The sequence below is a fragment of the Neopsephotus bourkii genome, unplaced genomic scaffold (assembly GCF_033783945.1).
Source record: "Neopsephotus bourkii isolate Nb327-2 ecotype Australia unplaced genomic scaffold, CSIRO-AGI_Nbou_v1 NB_1768, whole genome shotgun sequence".
NCBI lineage: Eukaryota > Metazoa > Chordata > Aves > Psittaciformes > Psittacidae > Neopsephotus > Neopsephotus bourkii.
In genome coordinates this window covers 11,816,699-11,844,547 of record NW_026902242.1, presented here as the reverse complement: position 1 = coordinate 11,844,547, position 27,849 = coordinate 11,816,699, and the positions used below count along the sequence as shown (strand labels likewise).

At 39.8% G+C, this 27,849-nt stretch overlaps 3 protein-coding genes across 10 annotated transcripts in view; 2 read left to right on the top strand and 1 right to left on the bottom strand.

Moving 5' to 3' along the window:
- Positions 1-7,801, bottom strand: part of CFH (complement factor H) — a 31,267-nt gene extending 23,466 nt beyond the window's left edge. For 2 of the 3 annotated variants that reach the window (XM_061379034.1, XM_061379035.1), the window contains exons 1-4: positions 7,643-7,801; positions 3,491-3,676; positions 2,209-2,314; positions 846-922 (exon numbers count right to left, since the gene is read on the bottom strand). In XM_061379034.1, the coding sequence (XP_061235018.1) occupies positions 846-922; positions 2,209-2,314; positions 3,491-3,676; positions 7,643-7,703 (430 nt within the window). In that variant the 5' untranslated portion in view covers positions 7,704-7,801. The remainder of the gene's footprint in view (positions 1-845; positions 923-2,208; positions 2,315-3,490; positions 3,677-7,642) is intronic. The other variant, XM_061379036.1, reaches the window with a different exon arrangement.
- Positions 1-27,849, top strand: part of F13B (coagulation factor XIII B chain) — a 301,636-nt gene that overhangs the window by 51,668 nt on the left and 222,119 nt on the right. The window lies entirely within an intron of this gene.
- The window catches only part of KCNT2 (potassium sodium-activated channel subfamily T member 2), a 130,505-nt gene continuing 119,981 nt past the window's right edge, over positions 17,326-27,849 (top strand). For all 6 annotated transcript variants that reach the window (XM_061379253.1, XM_061379252.1, XM_061379250.1 and 3 more), the window contains exon 1: positions 17,326-17,495. In XM_061379253.1, coding sequence (XP_061235237.1) covers positions 17,401-17,495 — 95 coding nt within the window. In that variant the 5' untranslated portion in view covers positions 17,326-17,400. The remainder of the gene's footprint in view (positions 17,496-27,849) is intronic.

Here is a 27,849-nt window from a genome sequence, read left to right as displayed (position 1 = left end):
TAAAATGTCACTAGACATTTCTTATAAGGGGGAAATGTCTATCAAATCTCATTCTTAAATGCTCACATGGATATCACTGAGCAAGTGGCTGTTTTTTGTCTACCATAGCTTCCACTTTGTGACAGCATTTGCCATCTTATAAGTCTATGAGCCTTTTCTGTGAGCTCACATTTTATCTTCCACTTTCCTCACAATTAGGACATTATACAAACTCCTCAATCATGAAAGAAAAATCTTATGAGGGCTTTGAAATTGCAGTTTCTTGGTGACACATGACAAAAAATGTTGGAAATCATTGCTCTGCACCGTGCAGAGATCTGCATGCCTAAAACTGAGGAGATTCAAAATCCATTAAACTAAATGTGCAGTATCTGAGACCAAGGAAATATGAAAACAAAGACTTATCAGTTCTTACTGAAGTTCTTCCATGGTATGCTAATAGGAGGAACTTACAATAAAATCCTAATGGCTAGGATATTTGCAGAGGTGGAGGAGAAAGCTAGCTAAAACACACACATCCTTTCACATACATCCAAAATGCCTCATCCCAATTGTCTTTTGTAACCATGTTCTGTAGGCATCTACTCCATCAGGGCCTTTAGATGAGGCAGAGCTTTCAGGCAGTCTGGGGTGACAAGAGTCTATTTTGTGAATGCTTTTCAATAAAAGCTCGAGTGGTTATTGGACTCAAATGGCTGAGCAGTAATTGTGACTTTCATTGCTGTACAACATTGCTGTACAACAATTGAATTAATACTAGTAGAGAGATCATAGACTAGTTCTAGACAGTATCAGATAGATAAACAGACAGCTTGCTAAAGAGCTAAATATCAAACTTCATTTACCTTCACAGTGAGGGATGTCATTGCTCCATCCATCTGCCTGACATTCACGGTAATTTCTCTGGCTGAGCATCCAGTACCTTACCGAATAAAAAGTAAGCAATGCTAAAATACTGTCTCTTTATGTGACAGGAACAGCAGTGCTGCTGGTTTTGAAGCAAACAATGTAGGTTTCATATGCTCTAGCACAGATTAACCAAAACTGAGAAGTTTTTCAGATGGCTCCTTCCTTATTTTCCGTATTTTAATTGCTTATGGCAAAAAGTAATAATAAAAAAATAATCTGGAAGTAGGAAGTAATCAGTATAATGGCTTCTTCATTACAGAGATAGCAAGCTTTGGCTACAGAACAAATAACCTAGGGATAATTTACATGATCAATGGCAAGCAGGGTAAAATTCCTGTTGTTTGTGCTCTAGTATGACTGAAAGCCATGCGATAGCATCAAAATAGGACTTAATCCAAACCATATGCATCTCATGCTTTGGTAAGCTAGTACTATTTTAGGTTTGAAGACAACATGGCCACAATGCTGTGGCTTCTGCCTTCTCTGAACTGTAGCTAGAGGAAGCACTGTTAGTCAGAAAGGTCAGTGAAGAATGGGCTGAAATTATGGGATTAAGAAGACTATTGATTTTGGATTTTTTTTCTGTTGAATTCTGACTAGATTCCAGAAGTGCAAAGACTACAAAAGCAAGGTTAAACTGCCATAGCTGGTTTACATTTCAAGAATTAAAAATCCAGCCCCAAGCATCCTTAACTAAGCACTATATTATGTTTTTGCCTTATTGCCGTTTTCATTGGAGAAGATGAATAAAGGAGGAAGCAGCCAGTGAAGACATTAGTGAGTCTACAGAAATGTCTTCCTTCAAACATGTTTTACAATGCATTCTTCTTCAAAATAAAAATAAAATCATTTAAGCAGGACTGGTAAGTTGTGGTTCTAAATATGAGACTAATGTCTTTGCTAACATAACTGCGTCATAACTGCCTGCTGAAAGCACTGCTTCCAGCACACAAAGCTGCATTTCTGTCTGAACTGGCTGGCTGGTGCAGACATGAGGCAGCCTTACAGAGAGATCACTATTTTTGTTTTGTACTCAGACAGCCATGATTTCAAGTTAGCTACAGCTTTAAATACTTTAAACACTTTAGACACTCTGGCTGACAGCTTCAGGTGCATGAGTTCGGTTACTCCAATAGCACCAGGCATAAAAGAATGAGTTTTATTTAGCACCACCGTAATTGCAGAAATTTAAACAATAATCAAGTATTAAGTTGCAGCTGCATTACAGACAATTCTATAACTGAAACTATAATTAACATCACCTATTAACTCCCATGTATTAAGTTAAATAAGTATTACCCATCATTACATCTGTACTCCACTCTGGCACCAAATACAAATTCACTTCCACTGGTAAGTTCAAAGGAACCAAACTCAATATCTCCAGGATGTCCACAGGGCTTATCTGGTAAAAAAAACCAAACCAAACCAAAACCAACAACAATGACAACAACAAGCAAACAGAAGCAGCAGAAGAAAAACAAATTACTTACACCATATGTAGGAATGTGAAAGTGTGAAATACAGCACTTTCCTAGTAATTACTATTGAGTACAAGCCTTTCAAACATCAAGGAAGAGGTGTTTGCATAGATTCTAACCCTGCTCCAGTGGGATTCAGAGAAAACGGACAACCTCATGATCAATGTCACCGTCTAGTGCGGTTTATCTTGAAAGGGGAACATGATCACTTAATCTGTGGCACACCATCCCTTTTCTCCTTCAACCTGCACCTTGCCAGTGTCACCGTCTATTCACTTGGTGGCGGTATTTACTAAAAAGTATTACTAAAAGCAACCCCAAATTTAGTATAATTGGAAAGATCCTTGTTCAATGACTGGTATACAATTACATGTAAAACTGAGAAGATCTAAAAGAAACTAAGTAACAACTTCATTTATTTTTACTCATGGTTTATATCTCTGTTTGGAGAAGAGGAGACTGAGGGGTGACCTTATTAGTGTATATAAATATATAAAGGGGGAGTGTCACGAGGATGGAGCCAGGCTCTTCTCAGTGGCAAACAATGAAAGGACAAGGGGAAATGGGTACAAACTGGAACACAAGAGGTTCCACTTAAACTAGAGAAGAAACTTCTTCTCAGTGAGGGTGACGGAACACTGGAACAGGCTGCCCAGGGAGGTTGTGGAGTCTCCTTCTCTGGAGACATTCAAAACCCACCTGGACACGTTCCTGTGTAACCTTATCTAGGTGTTCCTGCTCCAGCAGGGGGATTGGACTAGATGATCTTTTGAGGTCCCTTCCAATCTCTACCATACTGTGATACTGTGATACTGTGACACCTGGGACTTAAATTTATATTATCAACCCAAACAGTATATTCTACTAGTGCACATTTTGTATGTCAGATATGCAAGAAAAACTCACGTGTCTAAAACTTCTTTGTGTGTAAATTCCAAAAATGTTTCCTTATGCATACAAACTTTTTCAGACGATATTTTAAAGGATGCTGAAATAAGTTAGTTACAGCCAAGGATACAATGGCAATTTCATATTGATATCACTGGCAAGGAATGTGAAATGTCAAGTCAAATGGTTGCATGTATTTTGCATATACTGACTTCTGCATTCTGTCGCTGGGGGGAGTTGCTTCCATTCTCCATCATCACACTCAAATACAATTCGTCCAAGTTTTATATATCCAGGCCGACATCCGTATGTTACTTTAGTACCATGTGGATAGGGAGGCTTGTCCCACCTTTCAGTAGGCACTTCTTTAATCCTCCTAGGTGGGGGTTCATTGCAAGCTAAAAATTGTAAACAAAAAACATTGGTGACTGAAGCACATGCTACAAACACCAGAATAATTTTACAGTAGAAAACGTAGCAAGAAATCCTGGGAACATTTGTGATCAAATGAGCATGTTTTCTACTTAATCTAACAAAACAAGAAACGGCCAAGAATCCATATATTGTAGAAATATGAAGTCACATTTAGGACACAAAAATAGTCAAGCAAGTTCCAAGAAACCACATGGGAAAGTCATAATTCATAAAATAGATTTTAGTGAAAAAAACCGAGATGAGATGACTACCCTGGTTCTAACCACAGACATCCTTTACACTTCCATCTGCAGGAGTCCCTCTGCCTGTCCTTCTATTGTTACAGGGAACAATTCTGTGCACTCTGTAGATTCCTTTCAAGCTTCTGTTTTCTTCTGCAGCCACCACCATCCTTACTGACATTAACTCCATGTGCCATTTGATCAAGCTCTGCCAAAGCCCCCCTCAGCTTTACATGCCTGTTTTCTTTCTAAGCTGAGACCACCTGATATTCCAAAACCTCATTCCTCCTGTCCATGAGTTACTTGATACACGATGCGATTAATTCTGGGTATTCACTTTGACCTTCATTAGCTTCAAAATATTTTGACTCAGTTTGGGAAGGGGATGTTGTCGTCTGATATTTCCCATTAGTCCAATCCTATACAGTCCTTCCCCAAAAGCACTTTCCTGGGACTTCTTCAGTGTCCATGAAATGTACAGCCAAGTCCATATGAGTTACAAGAAATAAACCTGAATTAATTTTATTAAGAAGTTCCTCAACAGTTTGAGGATGAGAAAAAACAAACTAAGGGGGAAAGAAACAAATGTTGGGAAGCTGTTAATGAAAGACTAAATGATCTTTGGTAAGAAACACTGTTTTATTGTTTTGTTTATAACAGTTGACCTAATTTCAGTGACTAACTCTCTGTGCTTGAGTGACTGAAATGCATTTATTTTAAAGACTGAAGCTTTACCCAGAATAATAGAGTCTGGACAGTCTAGTGAATCAGATGTGGTGAAGTTTGGTTTACATCTGAACATGAAAGATGAGAATTCATCAAGAATAAATGAAAGAACCTCTGAGAAATGCAGCCCTGGAAAAGAAATGAAACCTGTATAGAAATATATATATATATATATATTTCTATATTCTATATAAATATAGAATATATAAATAAATTCTATACAAATATAGAATATAGAAACTGTATAGAAAATAAATATCGACCAGGGAAGGATATTTCTTAGTTAGTAAATTTACCACCTGGTAGAGAGCTGGCACAAAGGTCCTCTCACCAGCTTGGTTGTAAAGCCAGAGTTTGAGAAAGCAGCAATACTCTCACTGAAGCTTTCCTATGGATTGTTCAGATGCTGCCTCAAAGTGGGACTACAGAAAAAATCTTTAGGATCTTTCCTCATGCAAGGGGTGTGGAGTTATGGCCTGCTGACCTAAACTGTAGAAATCACAACCAGATTAAGGAGCTGTGATTTCTAATACAATGTGAGCAGATTAAAGAGTTATTCTTCCGCATCGAAGTGTGGATGTGGATTTTACTTTAGTTGTGCAAAGACATCCCCTTGAACACTCACTGTTGTTATTCCAGTCAGGGAAATAACAACCAAATTAGAAGCACACTTTTAGAAAATTGTTTAAAGATCAAGAAAAAAAGCTGCAGAATTGTAACTGTTCTGCAGCTAGGGCCTTTTGGAGAAATATAAAGAGTGATAATTGTGAGATCCAGTAACTTTATTTTGGCTGCCTTAAGTAGCCAGAAGAAGCAGAGAAGCTTTGATGATACTGCTGAGGTGTTAACAGAAGGGTATGCTCGCACATTCAGGTCCTTTCCAACTACTTTGATAACTACTCTCCCTCCTAAGAGTAACAGCTAAGTAAAGGTTATAGCTCCTGTCCACTAGAGGGTGCTGCTATACTATCGAAAAGGGCAGGGGGGGAGCTCTGCCTTAGCAGGGTTAAGACTCGCTCACCTTCTAATGAGTGAACTGAACAGGACTACTACGCTAGCTAGTTCTGCCTTTCAAATGTGTCAAAAATAGTTAGTTTCATTAAAAAAAAAAAAAACAGCACAGTTTTTTGTAATAGTGAGAAAGGAAATTTTCTAATTCTACATATTTTTCTTTACAATGTGTGCTTTCAGTTTTCAAGCTCAGAAAGCACGCTCTTATGCGATTTAAAAATGAAGTTGTTTAGCACAAGGAGAGCTTCTCTTTTCTTCACTTCTGAGTTTTATCATATTTTTATTATCTGTTGTGCAGAATGGTGCCGTCTAACTCCTTTTTCACATAGGGGAAAAAAAAAAAAGGTGTGAAAAATAATTGCCTTAGTCTCTTCATCATTACTCAGACATGCATCTTTCTGGGTTTTATTTCAGCTCTCAGATTGCCCGTTACCACTCCCGCCCTGGTGTCAAACCATGTTACACCATGTTACCATAAGGTGTTACAGTGTGTACATACGTTTCTGACTACAGCTAATTACTCTTTTTTTAAAGCAGTTTCTAAGTAGCTTGAAAAGAAAAAACTTGCTGACAGGATGTACTTCTAAACTGTATTAATTACATCACGCACTTTGCCATGTGCACTCACCAAAACTGGGAGGGTTGTATTTTTATATTGGAAAGCATGCACCAAATGCATACCTTCAAGTTCTTTAGTGAGAGACCAGGAGATCTGGAATTAATCACTATAAATATGTGACTTGAACACAGTTAGAAATGCCTATAGCTCAAGCTGCTTTCTTGCTGTCATTATGCTGGTAGCAACTTCCATAACATCACGCAAAACTATGAATTCAGGTAGAAGTACTTTTCAACTCTTATGCAAAAACCCAGCTCTTGAACAACTCACGTAGACATTCAACATAACACTTGAACCAAGAACCCTGGTAATACTTGTCTCAGATAAATCAGATATTGCTACATTCACATTCCTTTGCAGTCTCTCTGATCTAAAGGAAGCACTGTGAAAAGGAAGTGCAAATTCAGGCAAACTTTCATTTCAGGTTTCAGGACTTTTCTGGACATTTTTCCAAAGAAATTAGACTTCGTTAGTTGCTTTGGAACAGTATTATTATAAGTATACATAAAAAACGTGATACATTTCAGTTTTTTAAAAAACATGATACATTTTTCAGTTTTTCAAAGTAAAGTCAATCAGATTGTTTTGATTAATAAGGTCTTCATCAACCTCACCTAAAATTAAAACCAACCTGAAGCAAGCAAAGACACACCAGCTCAAAACCACAAAACACCTTTCCCCAACAGGATATGTACAGAAACCCAGATAGAAGGCAAAGAAAAAAGGAGTAATTTCTAAACATACATTAAACAATATAAGCACAGCATCAAGAAAAAATAAATTCAACAGAGAAGCAGAAAATACCACAGGCCTCTGAAAGGATCCCAGAATACTAGCTACCTCTTTAAACATGAATGAAAGCATAACTGTATACATTTATCTACCTCATTTAATAGATTCAAACCAGTCTGTCGTTCAACAGATATTTTGCAAGCTTTTCAGTCAATTTTGCAATTATTCCTCTTTCTGAGATGATTTTACAGATTCTTCCAGGCAGAAAGAAATGCTTACTTATTGAATATTTTCTGTTTTGATCTACCAGCTCTTTACAGGGTTTAGATGCTAAAATTAATAACAAATGAGTTGTCTTGCTCCAGTTTATAAGGATTACAACCCTTAAAAAGTTGTGCAACAAATTAATAACAGTAGTTATAAAAAAAAAAGGTGAAATAACACCTATCACAAGATACTAAGTACTAAAGGTGCTAAATACTGGCAGAAAATATCTCAATTATTGTAGCCAGCAGTTCATTAAACAGCTACAATGCAAACATTATATTTACATATTTAGTTACCATCTTCGCGTACACTTTAAGAAAGGGTTGAGTTTTATTCTCCACATTAAAGCTTACCTCTTTCTGCAGTACAATATATCCAGCATAAGACCAAAGCTGTGTAGCCCAGGAATGACATCCTAGAGATTCAGAAACTCAAACAGATTTAATATCTTTGCCTACTTGTTTGGATTACTTTGTGTTATTTCCAATCATTTTCCTCACTAACTGTTCCAGGGGCTGACCTTGCAGAGCATTTATACTCTGGTTTCAGCAGTCACTTCCCCTAATCCTCTTGCAACACACAAATGTTTCTTTTTTTTCCCCTCCCTCTCCAAACTTTGCAAATGAATAAATAAACAAATGCCCAAAAGGCAGTTTTGGGTGACATAGTCCTTCCCTCTGCTCTGCTTGATTGGACATCTTCCCTCGTTTTGTTTTTTCCAGATTAATCCATTCCATCCTCAGATAAGCTCGTTTCTCTTCGTATCCCAAGGAAGCTGCACAAATAAAGTATTTTGTGATTCCTCGTCTTACACGCTTAGTTGAAAACCCGAAACTCATGTTAAATGTGCATAAAAATTAACTTTATTATATGCATATCATTCAAGATCTGTGTCGAAAGCACTTGAAATAAAAAGCAGGCAGCAGAAATCCACAGTGGCTTACTAACCCCTGCTTCTTGTGTAAGAGCGATGGAAATGTACTTGATCAAATACTTGATAAAATAAACTTAGGTGATGTTGAAGCACTTGTTTCGGTATCACATGAGAAATTATGAGATGGAGAAGATGTGAATGAATTGCAAGATGGGTAATGAAATATCCAAAGAAAAGTAATAAAGGTTGTGGTAAAAGAAGAACAGTATGGCAATCTGTGTTAACAGAGGAACTCCTCAAGGATTCAGGTAAGCAACAGTCTTATCAATATTTTCATTAAATGTCTTGGCTTTATAAGAAGTGCACTCCAGTGGAAAAGTGGATCACATGAAGAGAATTATTTGATACTGAGAATCAGGAAAAAACAATTTAAGAGTGCAAAGTGCTCTTGGGATGTGGACATAAAACAGCTGCATACCAGATACCCCATAGTAGTGATCTCTTACTAGCATGGAGCACAGATTGATTTGTATACACTCCCAGAAGATCACATAACATACTCTTAAAATCACCAGCTTAGTCTACTGATAAAGGATAAAAACCAGCGTGTTCAGACAACAGAACTCAACTCAAATCTGAATTCCAAAGCAGTTAAAACTTTGTTCTCAAAATGCAGCTAGAGTAATTTTAAATGACCTCAGCGAAAACTGGTATTCAGCTGTTTCATCCACAAGAACTCTTCTAGAGAGCATAAAGTCTCTTCCTTTCCCTTCCCCTTTTTCTTGCTGGCGACTTCTATGGGGAGAATGAACTCCGTGGCCTCTGACGATCGGTCTGCATGAAATTGCACTTACTGTTGCATACCTGGTCAGTAAAATGATACTTCTTTGTACCTGCCTAAGTTGAGTTTTAACAAAGCTCCACACAGAACTTCACTGCCCAAACCTTCAGTTCCTTTTGCTCTGTGGTAGAGAACTGTGTGCTGCTGCAGACAGAAGTGCTCTCACTGCATCAACAATCCCACTTGTCTTCTCTGCACCAGTCTTACTGAACTACCATACATGCATGCTTTTACCTGCTTCTGTACCAGTGCATTGCTGGATGCAAAAGATGGTTTTCTTGCAGCGGTGAGGAACTTAGGATGGTCCAACTTTGTCACAGCAGCGGTACTACCTGCTTTTCAAATGTAGCATGACACTGCTGCTTTTCAATTCCTTAACCACTGTGGGAAGCTTGGAAATCAGGAAAAACACTGAGGCGGAACACTGGGAGGCACTCAGATTCCAACCCAGAGGCAGTGACTCAAACCAATTAGCTGTAAAACTCCATGCTGCAGGCATGGGTTTCAAAATTTCTCCAACTTCAAGTGTTGAATCTTTTGATATCAGTGGTTCAGGCTTTACCAAAACTGCTTTTGGGTTATTAAACCACTTGCCAAACCATAATGGGCCTGAAACGCAGTCAAAGATACCTTCCGCTACAGCTAAACCAAAACTGGGACTGAATTGAAAATGTACCAATAAATTTCCTGACTGCTCTCTATGAATATGGCAGTGTTGAAACTACAACATCAGCACACAACTGCAGATAGATATGAACTTCCTACAAATAAATTCAAGCTGAAAATTACAAGACTCACCGAACCTAGTGAGATTTTGACGTAATCTTTGCACAGGTGTAATATAGGCCTATGCAAAGAAACCATCTTCAATCATAAAGCAAGGGACTGGACTCAGTCTTTTTCCAATCTTGTATTTGTGATCTTAAAGTCATTGATTAAACCTACCCTAACTAAACGGAAATAAAGTCAGGAACTTAATGAATCACAGCATCATAGAATCATCACCAGACATATTTCTAAATGACCTTTCTTCACGAGTGCCCCAAAGTTCTAACCACGCACACAGAAACTATGCACCCACCCACCCACAGTTATACACACAGTCCTCCTCTCACACATACCTTCTGTAGGAGATGTGGGTGCTCAATGTGTACCTGTGCTGCACCCTACAACCTGCTAAGGCATCCCCTAGGGAGAAAGCAGCACAAACTCACAAACCACCAGTTGTGGGTCCCTACCTATTGCACCCTGCACTGTCACTGCCTGAGCTGGGTGCTGGCAGAGTCACACAGGGAGAATGCCCTGCTCTGCCTGGCCCAGCCAGAGGTTTTGATGCCAATAGGTGAACATGCAGCAGTGTCCAACACAACTCCTCTGGTTTTGACTGCTTGTTCTGTTCTCCCTGTTCTCCCTGCTATTACAAAGTTTCATTTGTCCCTTCCATTTCTTTCCAACCTGGCACCCTTGCTTCAACACTCTGTAGTGCTGTGGTTACTGTTTAATCTGGCTGGTGGTTGTCATCCTCTTCAATACGACCAGCTGCAGCATACGCATTCTCAGACAGTTTTGGATGCTTAAAATCACATTCCTACCTTAACAGCTGCTGTTGTCCAGGCCATTTTACCAAGGATGGGCCATGTGAGCACCACTGCAAACAGAAAGCAGTATTAGGAATTCTTTGAATATTCCTTCAGCTTCTTCCAACACAAATTAGATAACAGCATGCATTCAGGCATGTTCAGGGTTTTGCAGCAATGACAGGAGACAGATCGTGTCCAATTCTAAAAGTATTTCATACCACACTTCTTATAACTCTCCTGTTTAAACAAAATCTCCTTCTCCCACCTTTGTGCTCTGTACTCAAAAGCAAAGTTAAAATTACTTGAAAAGGTGTTCTTTGCAAAAAAAAAAAAAAAGATGCTCTCCTATATAAAAGCAGCTGTCAGTATATCTAGTTTCAAATGAAGTCCTCCTACTCACAGCCAAGTGGAGATAAGCTGAAAGGCAATTCAGAGGTTATCACCATTTCCTACCAGCTTGTTCTCCTCTGCTGCAGTGTTGCTATACCTCTTGTTCCTACAGTTTCTTTCCACGTCACCACTGGTCTGAGGACTGTGGTGTACCACGACCTTGGGTAGCCCTGAAGTGGATGCTGTTCCTTTTTGGATCTATGCTACGATGGTTTAGCATATAAGAACAAACATCAGGTCATACTGTATGCCCTGTGTCTGAGCGAGCCTTATAAGGATCATGCTTGCACTACAGAGTCATGCTCACGAGGCTATGGAAAACATGCCCTCTACCTACCAAGATTTCAGTTTCATTAGATACAATACAAAAAAAGCCCCCCAAATAACCAAAACCACCTCCATTTATTTCCTAATTTATTTATTTTTAATCCTTTCAGAGAAATTACAAATTTGGAAATTCCTCACATTTCTCCTTCTGCCTTAGCTTTGTAGCTTACAAGTGACCTTAAAACTCTGTTCTCACTTTGGGCTATTTCAGTCTGTTACTGTTTCTGAATCACTATCAAACCTTTCATGTCAGTGGAAGAGTCTGCTGCTGCGCAGCCTTTTAAAAAATAGGCACTAAGTGTACAGATAAGAGGACTCCAAGGGTATTTTTTCCCCCGAAATGTAAATAATTCCAAACATTGCAGCGCTGTACTCTGGCAGGTTTATCAGACAGTGACATGAAGGGGCACAAAATGAAAATGCAAAATATGCAATAGAAAGTAAGTAGGAGCATTAAAGACTCAAAGGTGTGTAAGAAGAGGAAGATTTGTTTAGAAATAAATGTTTCTTTTGAGAATAAAAATATGCATAGCCTTCTGGAGCTTGTGCTGCTGCTTGGAGAATATCATGATTAACAAGTTTGTAAGAGTTTCATTATCTATTAGTAGTATTCCTCCAGCAGCTGTGCTTTCTTAAAGGACAATTAAGATTATCATCAATTTTCCCTGTTACTAGTCCAGCAGACAACCTCGGAAAGAGGTGACATAAGGATTTCTTTCTGCAGAAACACTGCAGGAACTTACTGGACAATGTAATCATTATTTATACTACAGTAGTACGCAGGTGCCACCCCCCAGACTGTACTGTAAGATTCAGAATGAACCAAAAATGGGCCTCGTCCCTAACAGCCAAGAATCTAGTAAGCTGCAACAAATGTAAACTAACAAAGAAAGAGACAAACACGATACGCTCATGTTGACCTAACTCACTAGCAAGTTCTTTTTGAGAAAAGGATGTGAAAGAGTGGCATTACAGTGGCAATTCCTTTGCAGCGTGGGAGAAGTAAGAAAAAGATGATGCTTTCAAATCATAATGTGTGGGAACATAGAGATTAGACAAAGATGCAAGACAGAAATAATCATGTGAATAGGAAATGACACAGAAGAATAAGGCAAAGTCCAGGCAGTCCTTGGAACTGAAATAAGTAGTCAATCTTTGATCTAGCAGATGTGGTGTTATGGTCACAAAAATGAGGAATATACAAAAGGCTGCCCTTATTCAAGCAGTAACTGACACACAAAATGATGGGTCTAAGAAATGTACACTAGACTGTATGAAACAAATATGCAAGAACTAGATGTTGTAGATGCAAGGATTTTAAATTACAATCTCAAAGTACTGTGGGCCCTATATATGTTGTACTGTTCAGTTCAGCAACATCCCTTTGCTCTCTATCAACCTCAAGAAGCACAAGTATTGTGTAAACGTTAAATGTAAGGCTATATGATTTAAAGGTAATTTTGCTCTCTTGCAACTCAATAGGAACCCACTTAGGCATCCTGGTCTGAGCTATATCCATAACTAAGTATTATTAGTATACAGTGGTGATATATATGCCTTTTAGACATATATTTTAAAAAGTCAAAATTGCAATCAATGAGTTTAAATGCTTAAGTCCATTAAGGTAGCCTGTAGATAACCGTTTCACACTGGTGTAGTTTGTAGTCATATACTCCACATCGCTAAATAACAGTTCTGTATCATGGTAGGCAAAGAGGAAGAGTCCTCAAAATACATTTTGTATTGATCTTTGACATCCCTCCAGCATGGTATTCTATGATTCTATAACCTCTGACCCGGTTTTGCTATTGGTTTCATTTGGTCTCTCAGATACATTCAGATTGCAGAATGCTGTAACTCTCAGTCCAGCACACCTAACTTTAGTCCTATAAGACATTTATGTCCTGGAGTTTGGATTTGAGATTGCTTTTGGAGTTGATGGTCTGAAAGGCAGGGAAAGAAAAAAAAAAGAAAAAAAGAAAGAAGAATTAAAAAAAAAAACCCCACTAATAGATTTCTTAAAAAATAAACACTGCTGCTTTCTAACTGAGGACTATACCTTTTTCAATAATGAGAATCTATTTTCTGAGATAAACAATATCTATCGGCACAGACTCCTCATTTCAGAGTTTTCTCTAGGCACGTTTTAACAGATAATGTCTTTATGCAGACTCCACCTTTGCAGATTCTTTTGGAAGTGAAACTGAAGCTAATGTGAACCAAATATTGTTTAAGTACAGTTAACTGTTCTAAAACCCAAATCATTTTATTAACTGTGAATACTGAGTCCCTCAATATTCTACTCGGCTGGCAAATGCTAACACTAAAGAATGTCCCAGTGAATGTCCATAATTAAACCTTTTAATAATAAAGACAACCTTTTGGGGGAAAGTATAAAAAACTAACACAATAATCGGATTTACTTTATTACATTAGAATGCATAATTCAAATTTAGATAGACAGGCAGAACCTATGACCATAGAATCAGCTAGGTTAGAAAAGATTGTTAAGATCATCAGGTCCCCCAGGACTGCCAAGTCCACCATTAAATCATGTTACTAAGGGCCTTATGTGTACAGTTTTTGAACACTTCAGGAATGGGGACTCCATCGCTGCCCTGGGCAGCCTGTTCCAATGCCTGACAACCCTTTTGGCGAAGAAACTTTTCCTAATATCCAATCTAAAGTTCCCCTGGCACAGCTTGAGGCCGTTACCTCTTGTCCTATCACTCGTTACTTGGGAGAAGGGACCAGCCACCTCCTCAGCTGGTTGTAAAGTCTTGAATAAAGAACAGCATTAATAATCTATGTACACCACCATACACACTGCAACTATTCAGAAAGTCCAGAATCCATCTGCATTGTGCCAGTCTGTTTTACCTATACATCACCAAATACAAGTAACCTAAAAAGGAAACCTAAATATTTTCTTTTTCTTTCTGTAACTCAATATGATCCAAGATTTATATCCAGTAATTAGCAGAAAACTCAGTAACACAGCTCCTAGTTGTGTTCCCTCACTTCCAAACTTCAGAGTTAAGTACTTGAAAAGAGTTACCCACCTATATCTAGCTAGTTTGTTTTGAGTTTGTTTTTTTTTAAGAGATTCATTAAAGTCTATTTTCAGCCCCCAAGTCAAATCAGGGCTACAGAGGCTTTCCACACTTCCCAGGGCCAGAATCATCCCAAGAGCACAAACCTACATTTGTTCCCTAAAAAAAAAACCAAGTATGGCTCACACCTTTTCTTTAACAGACAATGGCAGAAGGAATGCCTAGCTTAAGCAAAGTGACCCAATAGTTGATATGTAACAGCATCTGTCTCCAGGTGGATTTCAGTGTCTCCTCAGCTTTGAAGACATACATCTCCCAGCTGTTTTGAGTTGCTAATAAAAATATCTGATTTAGCTAACTAAAATCCCATTTCTACCCAATTTTGTATACTAGACCAGGCCTCATACTGTCAGACATGTAAATACACAGGTAATTTTATACTGCAAAGAGTTTGTTTTACTTCGGAGTGTAAAATTAAGCCTTTGTACAAATTGCATTACTACAGTCTCAGTTACAAGTTTGCTTTTCATTAGCTCTGCTCAACTATTCACGAGGTTGCTAGTTTGCATGTCAACTATTACCATTCTGAAATGCATTTCCATGGTAGAAAAAGCTCAAGTATGAAAACAAATGTTAAATTGATCAGTGAATATGGAAAAGTTAATGAGGCTGTTGTTAGAAGGTACAACAGAAACACCATTAATTTCCCAATTGACCTACAGTTCATAGGCCTCAGAAAAGGACTTTACTTTTATAACAAACCATTATAATATACAGGCTCCATCCCCCCTAAAGTTTTGGCAAGATGAAAAGATACCCGGGTAGAGAGAGGAAACAATGTTTTCTTAGAAGAAATGGCCTGTTCAGCAGAAGAAGCAGCTGAGAGCAAAAAACCATAATATGGCTGAACATAAATATTCTAAAGAAGAAAGATCCTGGATTATTATTTTTTTTCTCTTTCTTTTTAATTAGGCTTTTAGAGAGCTCTGACCTCAGAACACAGCTTGGCAAAACTGGCAAGAATGTGACAGTGGGGTAATGCACTATTTTATCTATTTCCCATATCAGCCAAAGCAAAGAGTGAGCTACCTTTGAACTCTTGCCACATATGTGCATCTGTTTTCCTTCATCTAACAAGCCTTTCTGAGAAGCACATTGTAAATGCTGAATGCACCAAGCTGTGAAAAAGGGTAAGCATCATACTCCAGTGATCCCAGCACTTCACAGGACCTGGGATACAATACTGCAACTGGCTTAAGAAACAACAATCAGAGAACCTATGCTTAAGAACTCTGTGCTAAAGAAGCAAGGAAAGATGCACTGTCTGTAACAACAGCAGAGGTAATCCGTGTCCTGAATTGGACTACCCGTTGGTTACTTTGAGAAGTCTTTCCATCATAGCATGAAGCTCAGAGTTGGATTCTCAGCAGGGCACGTTATTATATGATACACTCAAGCTGCTACTGTATGTGCCATATCAGCTTATAACCAGCTTACTTTCTACATAGAAATCCAACTAAATGTAAACCAGAGAGCTCACTCTTCAGTACACAGTATGAATGCATGCACCTAATTACGTATGTGGTATTTAAACCATGCATAGGAAATAACTGCTTATTCATCACTTAGCCCCTGGTTCACCAGAATCTGAATTTGATTCTAAATAAACTGTACCAGTGCCCAACTTCGTTTAGGAAAGGAATGCTACAACTGAATGGTTTAGGTGAAAACCTCATCTGGGGAGGCAAATGAAAGGCTGCCAAAAAGTACTAATATTTAGGTTTACCAGAACCGGGGCATTAGATGCTGAGTATGACAGTTAGTGTATACTACAGTGGGCCTTTAAGAGCATATCCAAACCAGATTATTCACTATTTCAAGTCGGTGACACTGGATTCCAGCAAACCATCAATCAGTAATACATCCTTCATCAGTCACAGAAGAAACTCAAGTACTTCTAGAGTGCCTCCTACTTTGCGGCATTGCCTACACATTTCTAGCACTGTAATAAGTCAAGTCCCCTGTAAGTTTACGGGACATGTGTCACCACTCCTGATATGTGCAACAACCCCCCAGGTAATGGAAAGTGGAAATTGACCAATGGCTTACCACATTTGCACTTGTGACTTCTGAAGAGCTGACACAAAACAGGGTCAGGCATATGTCACTAACGAGATATGCCTGACTGATGACTTATCATCAGTACAATGTAGGCTGCACAGAGGCCACCTACAGCCCCCCAAGATAAAACACCTCACTTGTCAAATGCTGGAGCCTACATAAGAGTCCTTTTGAGGACGTCGGGGGTGATACAAGAGGAGGCTGCTGGCTGTGGGAGGTAGCTTATGGGGGAACCCCATGAGCGCCCCCAGGAGAAAGTCTGGAACCTGCAGAGCGCCTGCCCTGCCGCGGCGAGCGGGGGAACCCGCAGTCCGCGACACCCGGCAAAGCCGCCTCGAGGGGACCCGCACTCAGCCGGCGAGGCTGGGCAGCAACGCGGCCGAGGCGTGGCAGGAGCCGCGGTGTCCTCGGGGTGTTCCCGGGATGTACCCGCTGCGGCCCCCCGCCTCACACCCGCCCGGACCAGCAAGGAGCCCCCCTACCCTGCTGCGCTAGTGAGGGGCTTCCATTGGCCGGCAGGCAGAGGTTCCCGCGCCGTCACTGGAGTATGCAAATGAGCACTCACCCCATTGGCTCCCCCGCCCGCGGCGGCGCCAAACAACATTTGCATGGCTGTGGACAGCTCTTTTGTTGTCAACCGCGGCGGGCGGTGCGCGCGCGCTCGGGGCGGTGGGCGGGCGCGCGCGCGCGCGCCGCCGAGGCCGCCGCCCGCCGGCACCTGCTTTCCCTCGAGGCGGGTCGCGCGGGGCTCACCCCCCCCCTCCCCCACGCGTAACTTTGAACGCGGGGGAGGCCGTCACGCGCGAGCTCGCCCCGGCGCTCCCCTCAGACGGCGGCCGCACTCCCCTCCTCCCCTCGGCTTCCCCCTCATCCCGCCCCGCTCCGGCGGGAGGCGGTGGGGCTGAGCGCCCCTCCTCCGGGCAGGATGGTGGACCTGGACAGCGAGGTGCCCCCGCTGCCGCCCCGGTACCGCTTTCGGGACTTGCTGCTGGGAGATCAAGGCTGGCAGAGCGACGACAGGTGAGTGCGTGCGCCGTCCGGCCGCGGGGATAAGCCCGGGGGGTGCCCGTCTGAGAGGGGTGGCTCGGCGGAGCGCGGCCCAGGGTCAGCGCCCTGGGACGGCATGCACCGCCCGGCGGAGGCCAGCCCCAGTGGAAAACTTTACCGGGAAAGGGATGCGAGGGCCGGCGGGGGGGCTGCGCTGCCCCGCCCCGCCGCCGCCCACCGAGGCGCTGGGCATCCCATTGCCTTCGGGGCACCGCCGCCTCTGCAGAAGCACCTTTCTCTGTACCCTACGACAACGGTAGGAGGAAGAGTAGGAGAGGTGCGGTACCGTCTCCCGGTGCTAACATGCACCGAGGGGAAACCCCACGCAAAATACCCTTTTGCCGCTCGTCGGAAAGCCAGGTGCCGAGGGCTCTGGATGTTTTCCTGACCCAGTGTGCATTCTCCTTTACATGCAGTTTCTTTTCGTGTGAGGACGCTAGCCTCGGATGTAACTACCATTAGTTTATTCCTTTATGAATTACTTCAAGGACTGTCAGTATCTTTAATTACAAACAGATAGGAAAAGGTATTTGTCTCAAGTCAAATAATGTTTCTAAAAGAGGGAAGAAAACCCAAACAAAACCTTATCTCAAAATAAACAAACGAACCAGGAATGCATGTTTAATTCAGAAAAGCTAAATGAATAGTATTAATGAGCACAGACAGCATCACACCACTTTGACCGTTCAGTTTGGTGTGTCTGTAGATTATTGCATGATCCTGTCTTGCAAAATTAAGTGTGAGATCCACTGTGTAGCAGTGATTTATTATGGTCAAATGACAGATAAGCAAAATTGTCTAGTACTATATGAGAGTGTATTGAATTGATTTTAATTCAATGTCTTTACATTGTCCGAACGAGTCTTCAGCTCATCAGACAGAAACTTTGTTTTTAAAGCTGGTCTACATAGTTTAGATTTTAGCTGCTTTCCTAAAGAGAGATGGATTCTCAGTGATGGTGCAATCACAAGATCATGCAGATATGTAACTAATTATGACCTTTTTTTAGGGGAATATGCTATACATTGAAGCAATTAAATGTTTATTCAGACAGTTATGAAATGGTGAATGACAAGATAGTTACAAAAAATGAATGCTGTTAGTTGGAAATGACAGCACTGTAACTACATAATGGAGACTTAAGATCTTAGAGTCTCATTTCTCCTGCAATAGGTTAAAAAAACGTGCAACCTTTCTTATTTTATCAACTTCATCTAGCTAGAATTTTAATGGTTAAAATAAACAAAATATGCCCTATATACCTCTTTGGACCACTCTGTGACTTAATGCTTTTTCCAGCTCTAGTTTAAACATCTGTCAAGTGCTTCCCTGATATCAGTTGTGTGACTTGAACTTTATGGAGTTACCTTCTATGGAAAGAGTGTTATCTGGTCTCAAATAGGAAATGGGCTATAAGCAACTGCATAAACTATGATGATACTATGATAAACCTTACAGCATCCATTTAGCTATGCAGCTGTGTATTTTGTGTCTGTGTGCACTTAACAAAGTGAAAATAAATAATCTTTAAAAAAAACCCCAACCTATAGCAGAATTCTAGCATAACAGTATTATAGAGCAGTTGTTGATGAAAATTATAGCAAAGGACTGCTAGAATATTATTTAATATTCATACAAGCATTGCAAGAAGATCTCTGGCACATCTGAAATATAAAGTATGAACCTAGGACTGGAAATGGCTAGTAGAAATGGCTTTCAAGATCTTCAGGTATTGTCCCAAGCTGCGGCTGCACAGCTGCACTGTAGCAGGAAGGCTGTGTGGTACTATCCCATCAATGCCACTAGGATTGTGCTTTACATTAGATTGTGACAACAGCACTCTGTCCTCCGGCTCTGCAAGTTGCCATAGCAGTCTTGTTTGATACAAGCTTTCCAGTAACTGAACAAAGTCCATTTTTTTAAATCTTGAGTATTGTCTTTTTTTGCCCATCTTACAATAAGGTTCTGTCCAGATTCTCGTTGTCCTGTACTAGAGGTTATAACTTTTAATACTGAAATACTAATCCAATCCCCTGTTGCTGGTATTTTTCTACTATCATAGAAAAAGGATACATATTCTGCATAGAAATACTGTAAAATGGAATATTTAGAGTGTTAGAAATACATTCAGGAAATATTTAATGAGAAAGACTGCAGACCTGTGGGGACCCTAAGGTCAGTTGCTTATTAGTTATTAATGATTAGTATGACACAAGTATATCCTATTTTTAGTTGTTTACTCTTTTGTCTTTTCTTTGTCTCCTTACATAAGTGGTTCAAGTTTGGTTTTGGTGAAGTGTATCTTTTATACTCTATTCTAATTAGTGTGCAATGTAAATATTGCCAAATGTGTTGCTTGTAACCCCTTCAGCTGAATGGACATTAACTATGAATGGAATATCTGAACACTAAAATACAGTTAAGTAGCCTTATAGAATGGCTACAAAATGGCAAGTGGTCAAGGCAGTTCATTTTAGGAGGTTATTGGCCCTTGGCTGAGATGTGGTGAACTGGAAACTGGCAGACAGAGCCTTTAGCAATATGACCTAGCATGAGGCATCCCTGCCCATGGCAGGGGGTTGGAGCTAGATGATCTTAAAGTCCTTTCCAATCCTAACCGTTCTATGATTCTAAGAAAATCATTTCCAGCAACTACGTAGTTCTATTTGCTTTCAACTCTGGCAGTCTGATCTGTTATCAGGGGTTTTCCATCTCTGTGATCTGTGAATTTCAGGTCTGTTACCAGCTGAATGCTTTGTCTTTTATCTTAGTCCTATTCCCTTTTTGATCTTCCCAGTCTGTTCATCCTTGAAGCCTCTCATTTCTCCTTCTATTCTGCCCTTTCTGGAAAGATGCTCACTTTTTGCTGGCTGGAAGGCGTATGTTCCATCTCTGGTGTTTCAGATAATTGTTGATTCTTCAAAGTGGAGAGGAGATGGAATTATTCGTCTCTTCTGCCACAAACTACCCAGGATTCTTTGTCACTAAATCACAGTTTTAATAGCATAGTTTGCCAGTAAGTAATGTGATAGTATTTAATAACAAATGTGATTGATATGATTGAAATGATACAGACATCTTTCTTTTCCTTATTTCTGACATAAGCATTGTACCCAATTTTGAAACCTGACTGGTTATGTTTCTTTAGGAGAAGAGTTTGATCAGCTATTTCTTTTAAAGGTTCTTGTCCATTTATAAAATGTAGACATGATAAAATGCTCACCTGAATGTAACAGGACTAGGATTCAGAACTTTTGTTCTTGGACATAAATCCTTTGGAAACGATTTGTAATGTTTGTTGTTTTCTTTTCTTGAGGACTTCTGTGGTGGAGCATCACTTGGGCTTCTCTGGGGTTTTTGTGTGTCTAGCTCACAGTCATTTTTTACCTATACTTCTCCAGTACAGTAACATCCATCTCAGTGCTTTTGCATTTCTCTCCCAGAAAAATAATTCTACTTGCATAGCTTAGATTCCTAACCACCCTTGCAGTTGGCTTCAGTAAGAGGTGGGTTCTGGGCTGTCATATTCCACAAACCACCAAATTGGATTGCATATTATTTTTCATAAAATAAGTTGCTGTGGGCAGAAGAACATGGTGAGTCTTTGGCAAATGCATTTGTTCGGTAAATACACTATTTTTAATAATTATCTGTCTTGAATTAGCTGAGTGCTTTTTTCCTGGAAAAAATGGATGTAAAAACCACTTTGTCTTTGAAGGGCTAGATTTTCAAAGGACATGGCTCCCTTGAAAATTATGGAGGTGAAGCTTGATGCTTCCAGTACACACATTTTATACCGAATGTATAGCTTCCTTAGGACAACATGTAAAAGATCAGCCCACAAGCTAGAGTGTATGCATGTCAAGTGGGTGAATTCTTTGGCAGGTAGGGTAATGTAAAAGGTTTTTTCTGGTGTGTAAATATTCCAGTCACTGGGCTAAGGGTTAAGAGAAGATTGAGTCATCTTTTCCGCTAAATTTGTAAATATCACTAATATCCTTTTGCGACTCTCACATTTTACTTTCATTATTGGAAGTATCTGAAACTGAAATAATCTGTTTTGATTTCCTGGATAGTCTGAGAAATTTCTTGACCATTATAATGCAATTTGTCTTTCAGTACTGAGGAAGGGAATAGGAATAAAGGGAGAACTTGGTTAACACAACAAGTTGTTCACCTGTTAATACAGTGAGGTTCACTGTATTGTATCAGTTATTGTAATAGTAAAATACAATGGTAATCATTATTGTAAAAGTAAATTATGTAATAAAACATTTCATAAATCTACTGATCATCAATCCTTAGTCTTATCAGCTGTGTTGAAGAGCATCACAAATAAAAGTAGAAAATATCCTACCTTGTGAAGACCTGATATGTTTAAACCTGGTAAATTTGCTTTGGATGAGGGGTGAAAAGAGGATATTTCCCATGTAGGCTTTGGAAAGATACAATGAAGAGGTTATTCACAAAATATACTTTCCTGTGTACATATATAGTTACCATGTACTTCAAAATATCTAAACCACAAGACACTAGAGGTGTAAAGAAAAAAATCTGTTAAAAATAGAAAAGCATTTATGTGCTGTTGGTAACACTGCTTTTTTAGTAGGGTCAGTCATATAAATTCAGTGACTGAGTATGTTGCAGAGCACACTTTGCCTCACATTCCTTAAACCATTTATGTAAAGACATCTAGTCCATTCTTTAGAAGCTTGCAAAGATACAAGAGCTGTATTTGTTTTAGGAAATTCAAACAAGCCAGGAAAGTTTTCCACCACTGAAGCATGACCTCTTATACTAGTGAGCTCTTCAAATTTTCGTTTGCATGCTTTGGCCATAGCTGGCTAACCAAAACTATGTTGAACAGTGCAGTGCTATTGTGGTTTAACCCTAACAAACACAGCTGCTCACTTACTCCCCCTTCAGTGGAATGGGTGAGAGAATCATAAGGGAAAAGTGAGAAAACTCGTGGGTTACAATAAAGACAGTTTAGTAGGTAAAGTAAAAGCCATGCACGGAAGCAAAGAAAAAGTAGTAATTCATTCACTACTTCCCATAAGCAGGCAGGTGTTCAGCCATCTCCGGGAAAGCAGGGGTCCACCACACATAATGGTTACTCTGGAAGACAAACAGCATAACTCCAAACTTCCCCTCCTTCCTTCTCCTCCCAGCTTTATATGCTGAGTGTGCATATAAGGTGTGCATATATGTGTCCATATATGATACGGAATATGCCTTTGGATAGTTATGGTTAGTTGTCTCATCTGCATCCCCTCCCAGCTTCTTGTGTCCCTCTGGCCTATAAAATGTCTTTAAAATGTGCACATATGTCCACATATGTTGACTTCATTTAGTCCATGACTTTGAGCTCTGTATGTTACAGGAGAACAGGAGAGGTTATGTATTGCGTGGAGTTACTGGGCACCAAAGCCAGCTCAGATCAGGTTGCTGCTGTACTTGCACTGCTGCTTGTAAGGCTTGTTCTCCATTAGTTCACGTGGTTCCTGCTATAGTAATTCCATAACATGCAATTCAAATCTTGGGTTAGTACAATGTGAAGGTATTGCCATTACAGTCTCCACCATGGGCCCTTTGGACTGGGTTTAACTTTCTAATAAACACCTCCCCTTGCGCTTGCTCTAGGTTGGACTTAGCCACACACTGCAGTCCGTTAGGGGTCTATCTGCTCCAAGTGGAATTTTATCCATAAAGTCCCTCCAGGGCTTTACCTGCTGCCACAGCCACAGTTGCTTTGAGGTGTACATGTTGCAGTGTGGCCTTATGCATGGGCCGAAATGCCTTCAGAGATATACCTGCTTCAGCATGGCCTTACTCAAGCTTGCAGTTCCTCCAGAGCTGTACTTGCTCTGTCCTGGTCTTAAACATGGCCACACGCTTTGAGGTGCTCTCATGAGGCATGACCTTACATACAGCCACAGGATGTACCTGCTGCAGCATGGACTTATCTGCAGCCACAGATGATTCAAGGTGTACCGTCTTCATTGTGGAGAAGGTACAGGTGGCACAGACACTTTGAGATGTACCTGCTCTGGTGTGGACTTATCCACAGCACAGATGCTTTGGGGTGTCCTGCTCTTTTGTGGACTCCTCCACAAGTCACAGACCCTTTGACTGGAGTTCACACTGGAGTGCTGCACAGAAACAGCAGTGATGCCCTGGCCATCTGCCAGCCTAGTCGCATGGCCATTGCTGTTATCAAACTGTTCCCAGGCACAGCAGAGTAAGATGATAAGCAGTACAGCCAGCAGCAGAAGCAAAAAGCAGCCACTAATGAGCACTAGACTCTGATACACAGTAAGGGAAGCAAGCACCATGGTAAGTACGGAAGCTGTCCGTTAATAGCTGAACAGCAATAGAACCTATAAATTTGATCTAGCACATGCCACTCATTATCTTGAACACTTCAACAAAAAGGACTTTTGTGGTTTAACCTCAATTGGCAACTAAGGACCACACAGCCCCTTGGTGGGATGAGGAACAGAGTCGAAGAGGGAGAAAATTTGTGGGTTGAGATAAAGAAAGACAGTTTAATAGGTAAAGCAAAAGCCATGCATGCAAGCAAAACAAAACAAGACGTTCATTCACCACTTCCTATAGCCAGGCAGATGTTCAGCCATCTCCAGGAAAGCAGGGCTCTTTGGTTACTCAGGTCTCATGGTTACTCTGGAAGACAAACACCGTAACTCTGCATGTACCCCTCCTCCTCCTCCTCGTTTCCCAGCTTTATATGCTGAGCGTGATGCCATATGGAATGCAATATCCATTTGGTCTGCTGTCCTAGCTGTGTCCCCTCCCAGCTTCTTGTGCACCTGCAGCCTACTTGCTATTGGTGTGATGTGAGAAGTAGAAAAGGCCTTGACTCTCTGTAAGCACTGCTCTGAGGTAATGAAAATGTCTCTGTATTATCAACAGTGTTTTCAGTACAAATCCAAACCATATCCTTTTAACAGCTACTATGGAGAAAATTCACTATCCCAGCCAAAACCAGCACAAGTGCCAGGAATGATTTGGCAGTTTGAACATCCAAGGAAACACCCAGAGCAGACAATTGGAGGTAGTCACCCAATAAGGGAAGCTGAAACCATCTTCTAAAACTTACATAGACTATTTTGTGTCATTTAGTGTCACTGCCTGGGAATGTTCCTGAGCAAGTTAACTTAAGCATGTACCCAGAGAGGATCATTTTGTCATGATCCTACACTTTAACACTTCATGCTGCTTCTCCTATTTGTTCCTCTCTTTCTAGTCTCCTATGTTTTCTGCACAGTCACACATTCAAATTATGCGTATATGGTGGACTGTGTTGCAGAGAGATCCATTTGTAAAGTATAGGCTAGCTTATACATGATGCCTTCCATTCTGAGGTAAGGAGTATAGCCTTTATACGTAGGAAATAAGTGTGTTTTGTCCCAGAGTCCTTAAAGAAAGAAGACTCCAACAAAACAAAACCCACCCCCCCAAAAAAAAACACCACCTTTTTCCCACATTTTAGAGAAAGAAAAAGAGAAAGAAACATATGGATGTTTTTTAAGACATGCAGAGTGAGATTCATTTTATTGACTTCATAAAAATGTATATAGTATTTTTTGTTTTCTGTACCTTTACACTTTAAGTCCCTTTGGGTTTAGGTAATATTAAGCAGTATGTTCGACTTGCTTTGGACTGTACACACCAAGGTAAATTTTATCAATTCTGAATATTTCTAGTAAAATTAAGATACCATCAAGTATACATTACAGCATTGAATTGATGAATTAATATAGTGTCATATGAATAAGTCATTTGACAATCAAAATATCTGTTTTGTACTCCTATTTCATTCTATTGCTTGTTGAAGCTTTGTATACAGAGCTAATATGTTCTAGGAAGTATCACTATTACTGTGACACTTCAAAACACAACAAACAGAATGGAAAGAGCAAAAAATAAACAGAAACCCAATATATTTTTCAGCTCCCACCCTGAAAGCTGTGTATTTCATATCTTTTCTATATGCTGTTGCATTAAATTATGAATAATTTTTGTAAACAAAAATTTACATTTTTCTAGTTCTAGATTGTTTTTTCTTTTCAGTATATATGTAACAAGACCCATTAACTGGTACTGGAAATAAATTTCAAATCCTGCTCCTGTACTGAGATGAAAATTGTTATAGTATATAATTTCATAATAAAGCTATAGACCTAAATTTGACCTTTGTGCAAGAATTGTTCTTACATTGGATACTTAAAAGATTAAATTAAAATTGGCTTTCCTTTTTGATGTGCTTACTGCATAAGTGAATATTACCACCTATCTGAAAAGGAGAAAGAGTCATATAATACAGAACACCTCCACACATCACTTGGACAATTGTATACTGCTGACTGTCATGTTGACTAGTGACTTTCAAGGAACAGCTCCCTACTGTAAATCTTAGAAGGCACTTTAACAGTCATTTATCGCAGTGTGAATTAGCGAGGAAAGTCCTCCCTTTGCCTTTCCCTTTGGAAATCACCTGAGATTGTTAAACTAAAAGGAGATGAAAACCCTACACATTTCTGAATTAAGTGATTTAAAATATCTGAGTCTAGAGTCAACTTGAACAAAAATTGTATTATGATTTTCTCAGAATTTGATTATGGCTTCTTCACAATAATACTTCTCTTTCCTTCAAGAAATACTTCAGTCAATTCGTCCGCCTTTCAGAAAATATGTTAACTTTTCTGAGTTCTTCCATTGAACAGAGGCTACAAAATAAAAGGATTTAAGCAAATACTGACAAATTTATCTTGATTTATCCTTGTACATAATATTTCAAAACAAAATTATTGAGAAGCCTAAATTCTGTTCCGAAAGCTCGCTTTTGATTGAAACTGCTCAAAATTTTAACAGTCTTAACAGTAACAAAGACAGCGTTTTCATATTTGCAGTGAGACTTTGCACAGTAGTACTTGGAAAGTTTGAGTTGCTCTATACCCTGACAAAAAATTGTTGCAAGTACAGGCCAAGCCCTTTCTCATTGTGCAAACCCAACTAAATTTAAAAAAGGATTAAAGAAAAACGTTAACATTTGTAAAACCACTGTACTGGCCACACCAAGAGGTCTGAGTTTACGCTTTGGGGGCTGGTGAGTTTAGGGGTACAGTCTCATATATATCCATACACACCTTCCTTCTGAATTTGTTTCAGGATTGAGTCCCTGATACAGATCAAAGAAGGAATCTATTTGTTTGTGTGGAAGTAATACTCTGTAGAAGGCAGTTCTGTCAGCCTCATGCTAATTTCTGTCCTAGCATCGTTCTTGCAACAACAGTGGAATGTTTCTTATGTTCCACTTAAACTGGGACACACTGGAATTGAGAGAAGGACAATTGTATCTGTCTGAGGAAGATGGTGGTGGTATGGCCCCAGCAAAAGTTTTCTAGTGCAGAAAAGGTTTAAGTGTCTTAGCTTAAGTACTCCCACAGATCAAGTAGCTTTCCTCCTCTGGGACAACATGATGCAGAGTTTGTAAATGTGCTTGGTACTTCAATCAGTACTTAATTATACACTTATTACTCTAAGGCTCTTATTTTTCCATCTAGAACTTGATTCATACTACTTTACATCTGGCAGACACTATAATACTCCGTGGGGAACTGAAGCAGTGCTTTCCCAAGTGGTTTCTGTCTTAATTTTATGGTTATTATTCTATCACAGCCAATGACTATGATTATTTGTTTTATAACAGTAAACGTGTGTGCTGCACTATGCATTACCGTCAGAAATGGTAACTTTGATTCATATTGGCTCTTTTATCTGGTAACAAAGAAATAGATCATTTGGACCACCAGAAAAATCTGAAGCTTCAAAACACCTTTATTGTAAAATGAATTTGTGAACCGTTTCAGTGCTGCACATTCAGTTTTTAGACTTCAGTTAAAGGTGATCTTTTGTATTGAATTCTGATACATACAGTATGCCCAAGTACTTGTACTAAGCCCCTAAATGCTTTGAAAGTGGATTCTTATATTTTTTTCAAGAAAATGAGCAATTCAGGTTCTTCCTGGAGACCTACACACCATCGTCCCATAACCTCTGTGTCATTGGAGAGAATGCCAGTCCAAAGGTTCTGCAGCACAGATTTGGTACAAAATGCCTTAAAACAGCTGTTATAGATTTCAGCCTCCCCAGTGCGATCATCTGCTAATTATGTTAGCTGTCAAGTTCCTGGTGGGAAGTAGCAGTAAAACAGAAACAGTCATTAAGAAGCAAAACTCAGTGTTTATACTCACAGATAAAAAGTGATATTATCATTTACTCAGAAGTATCTGAGGGACAAATC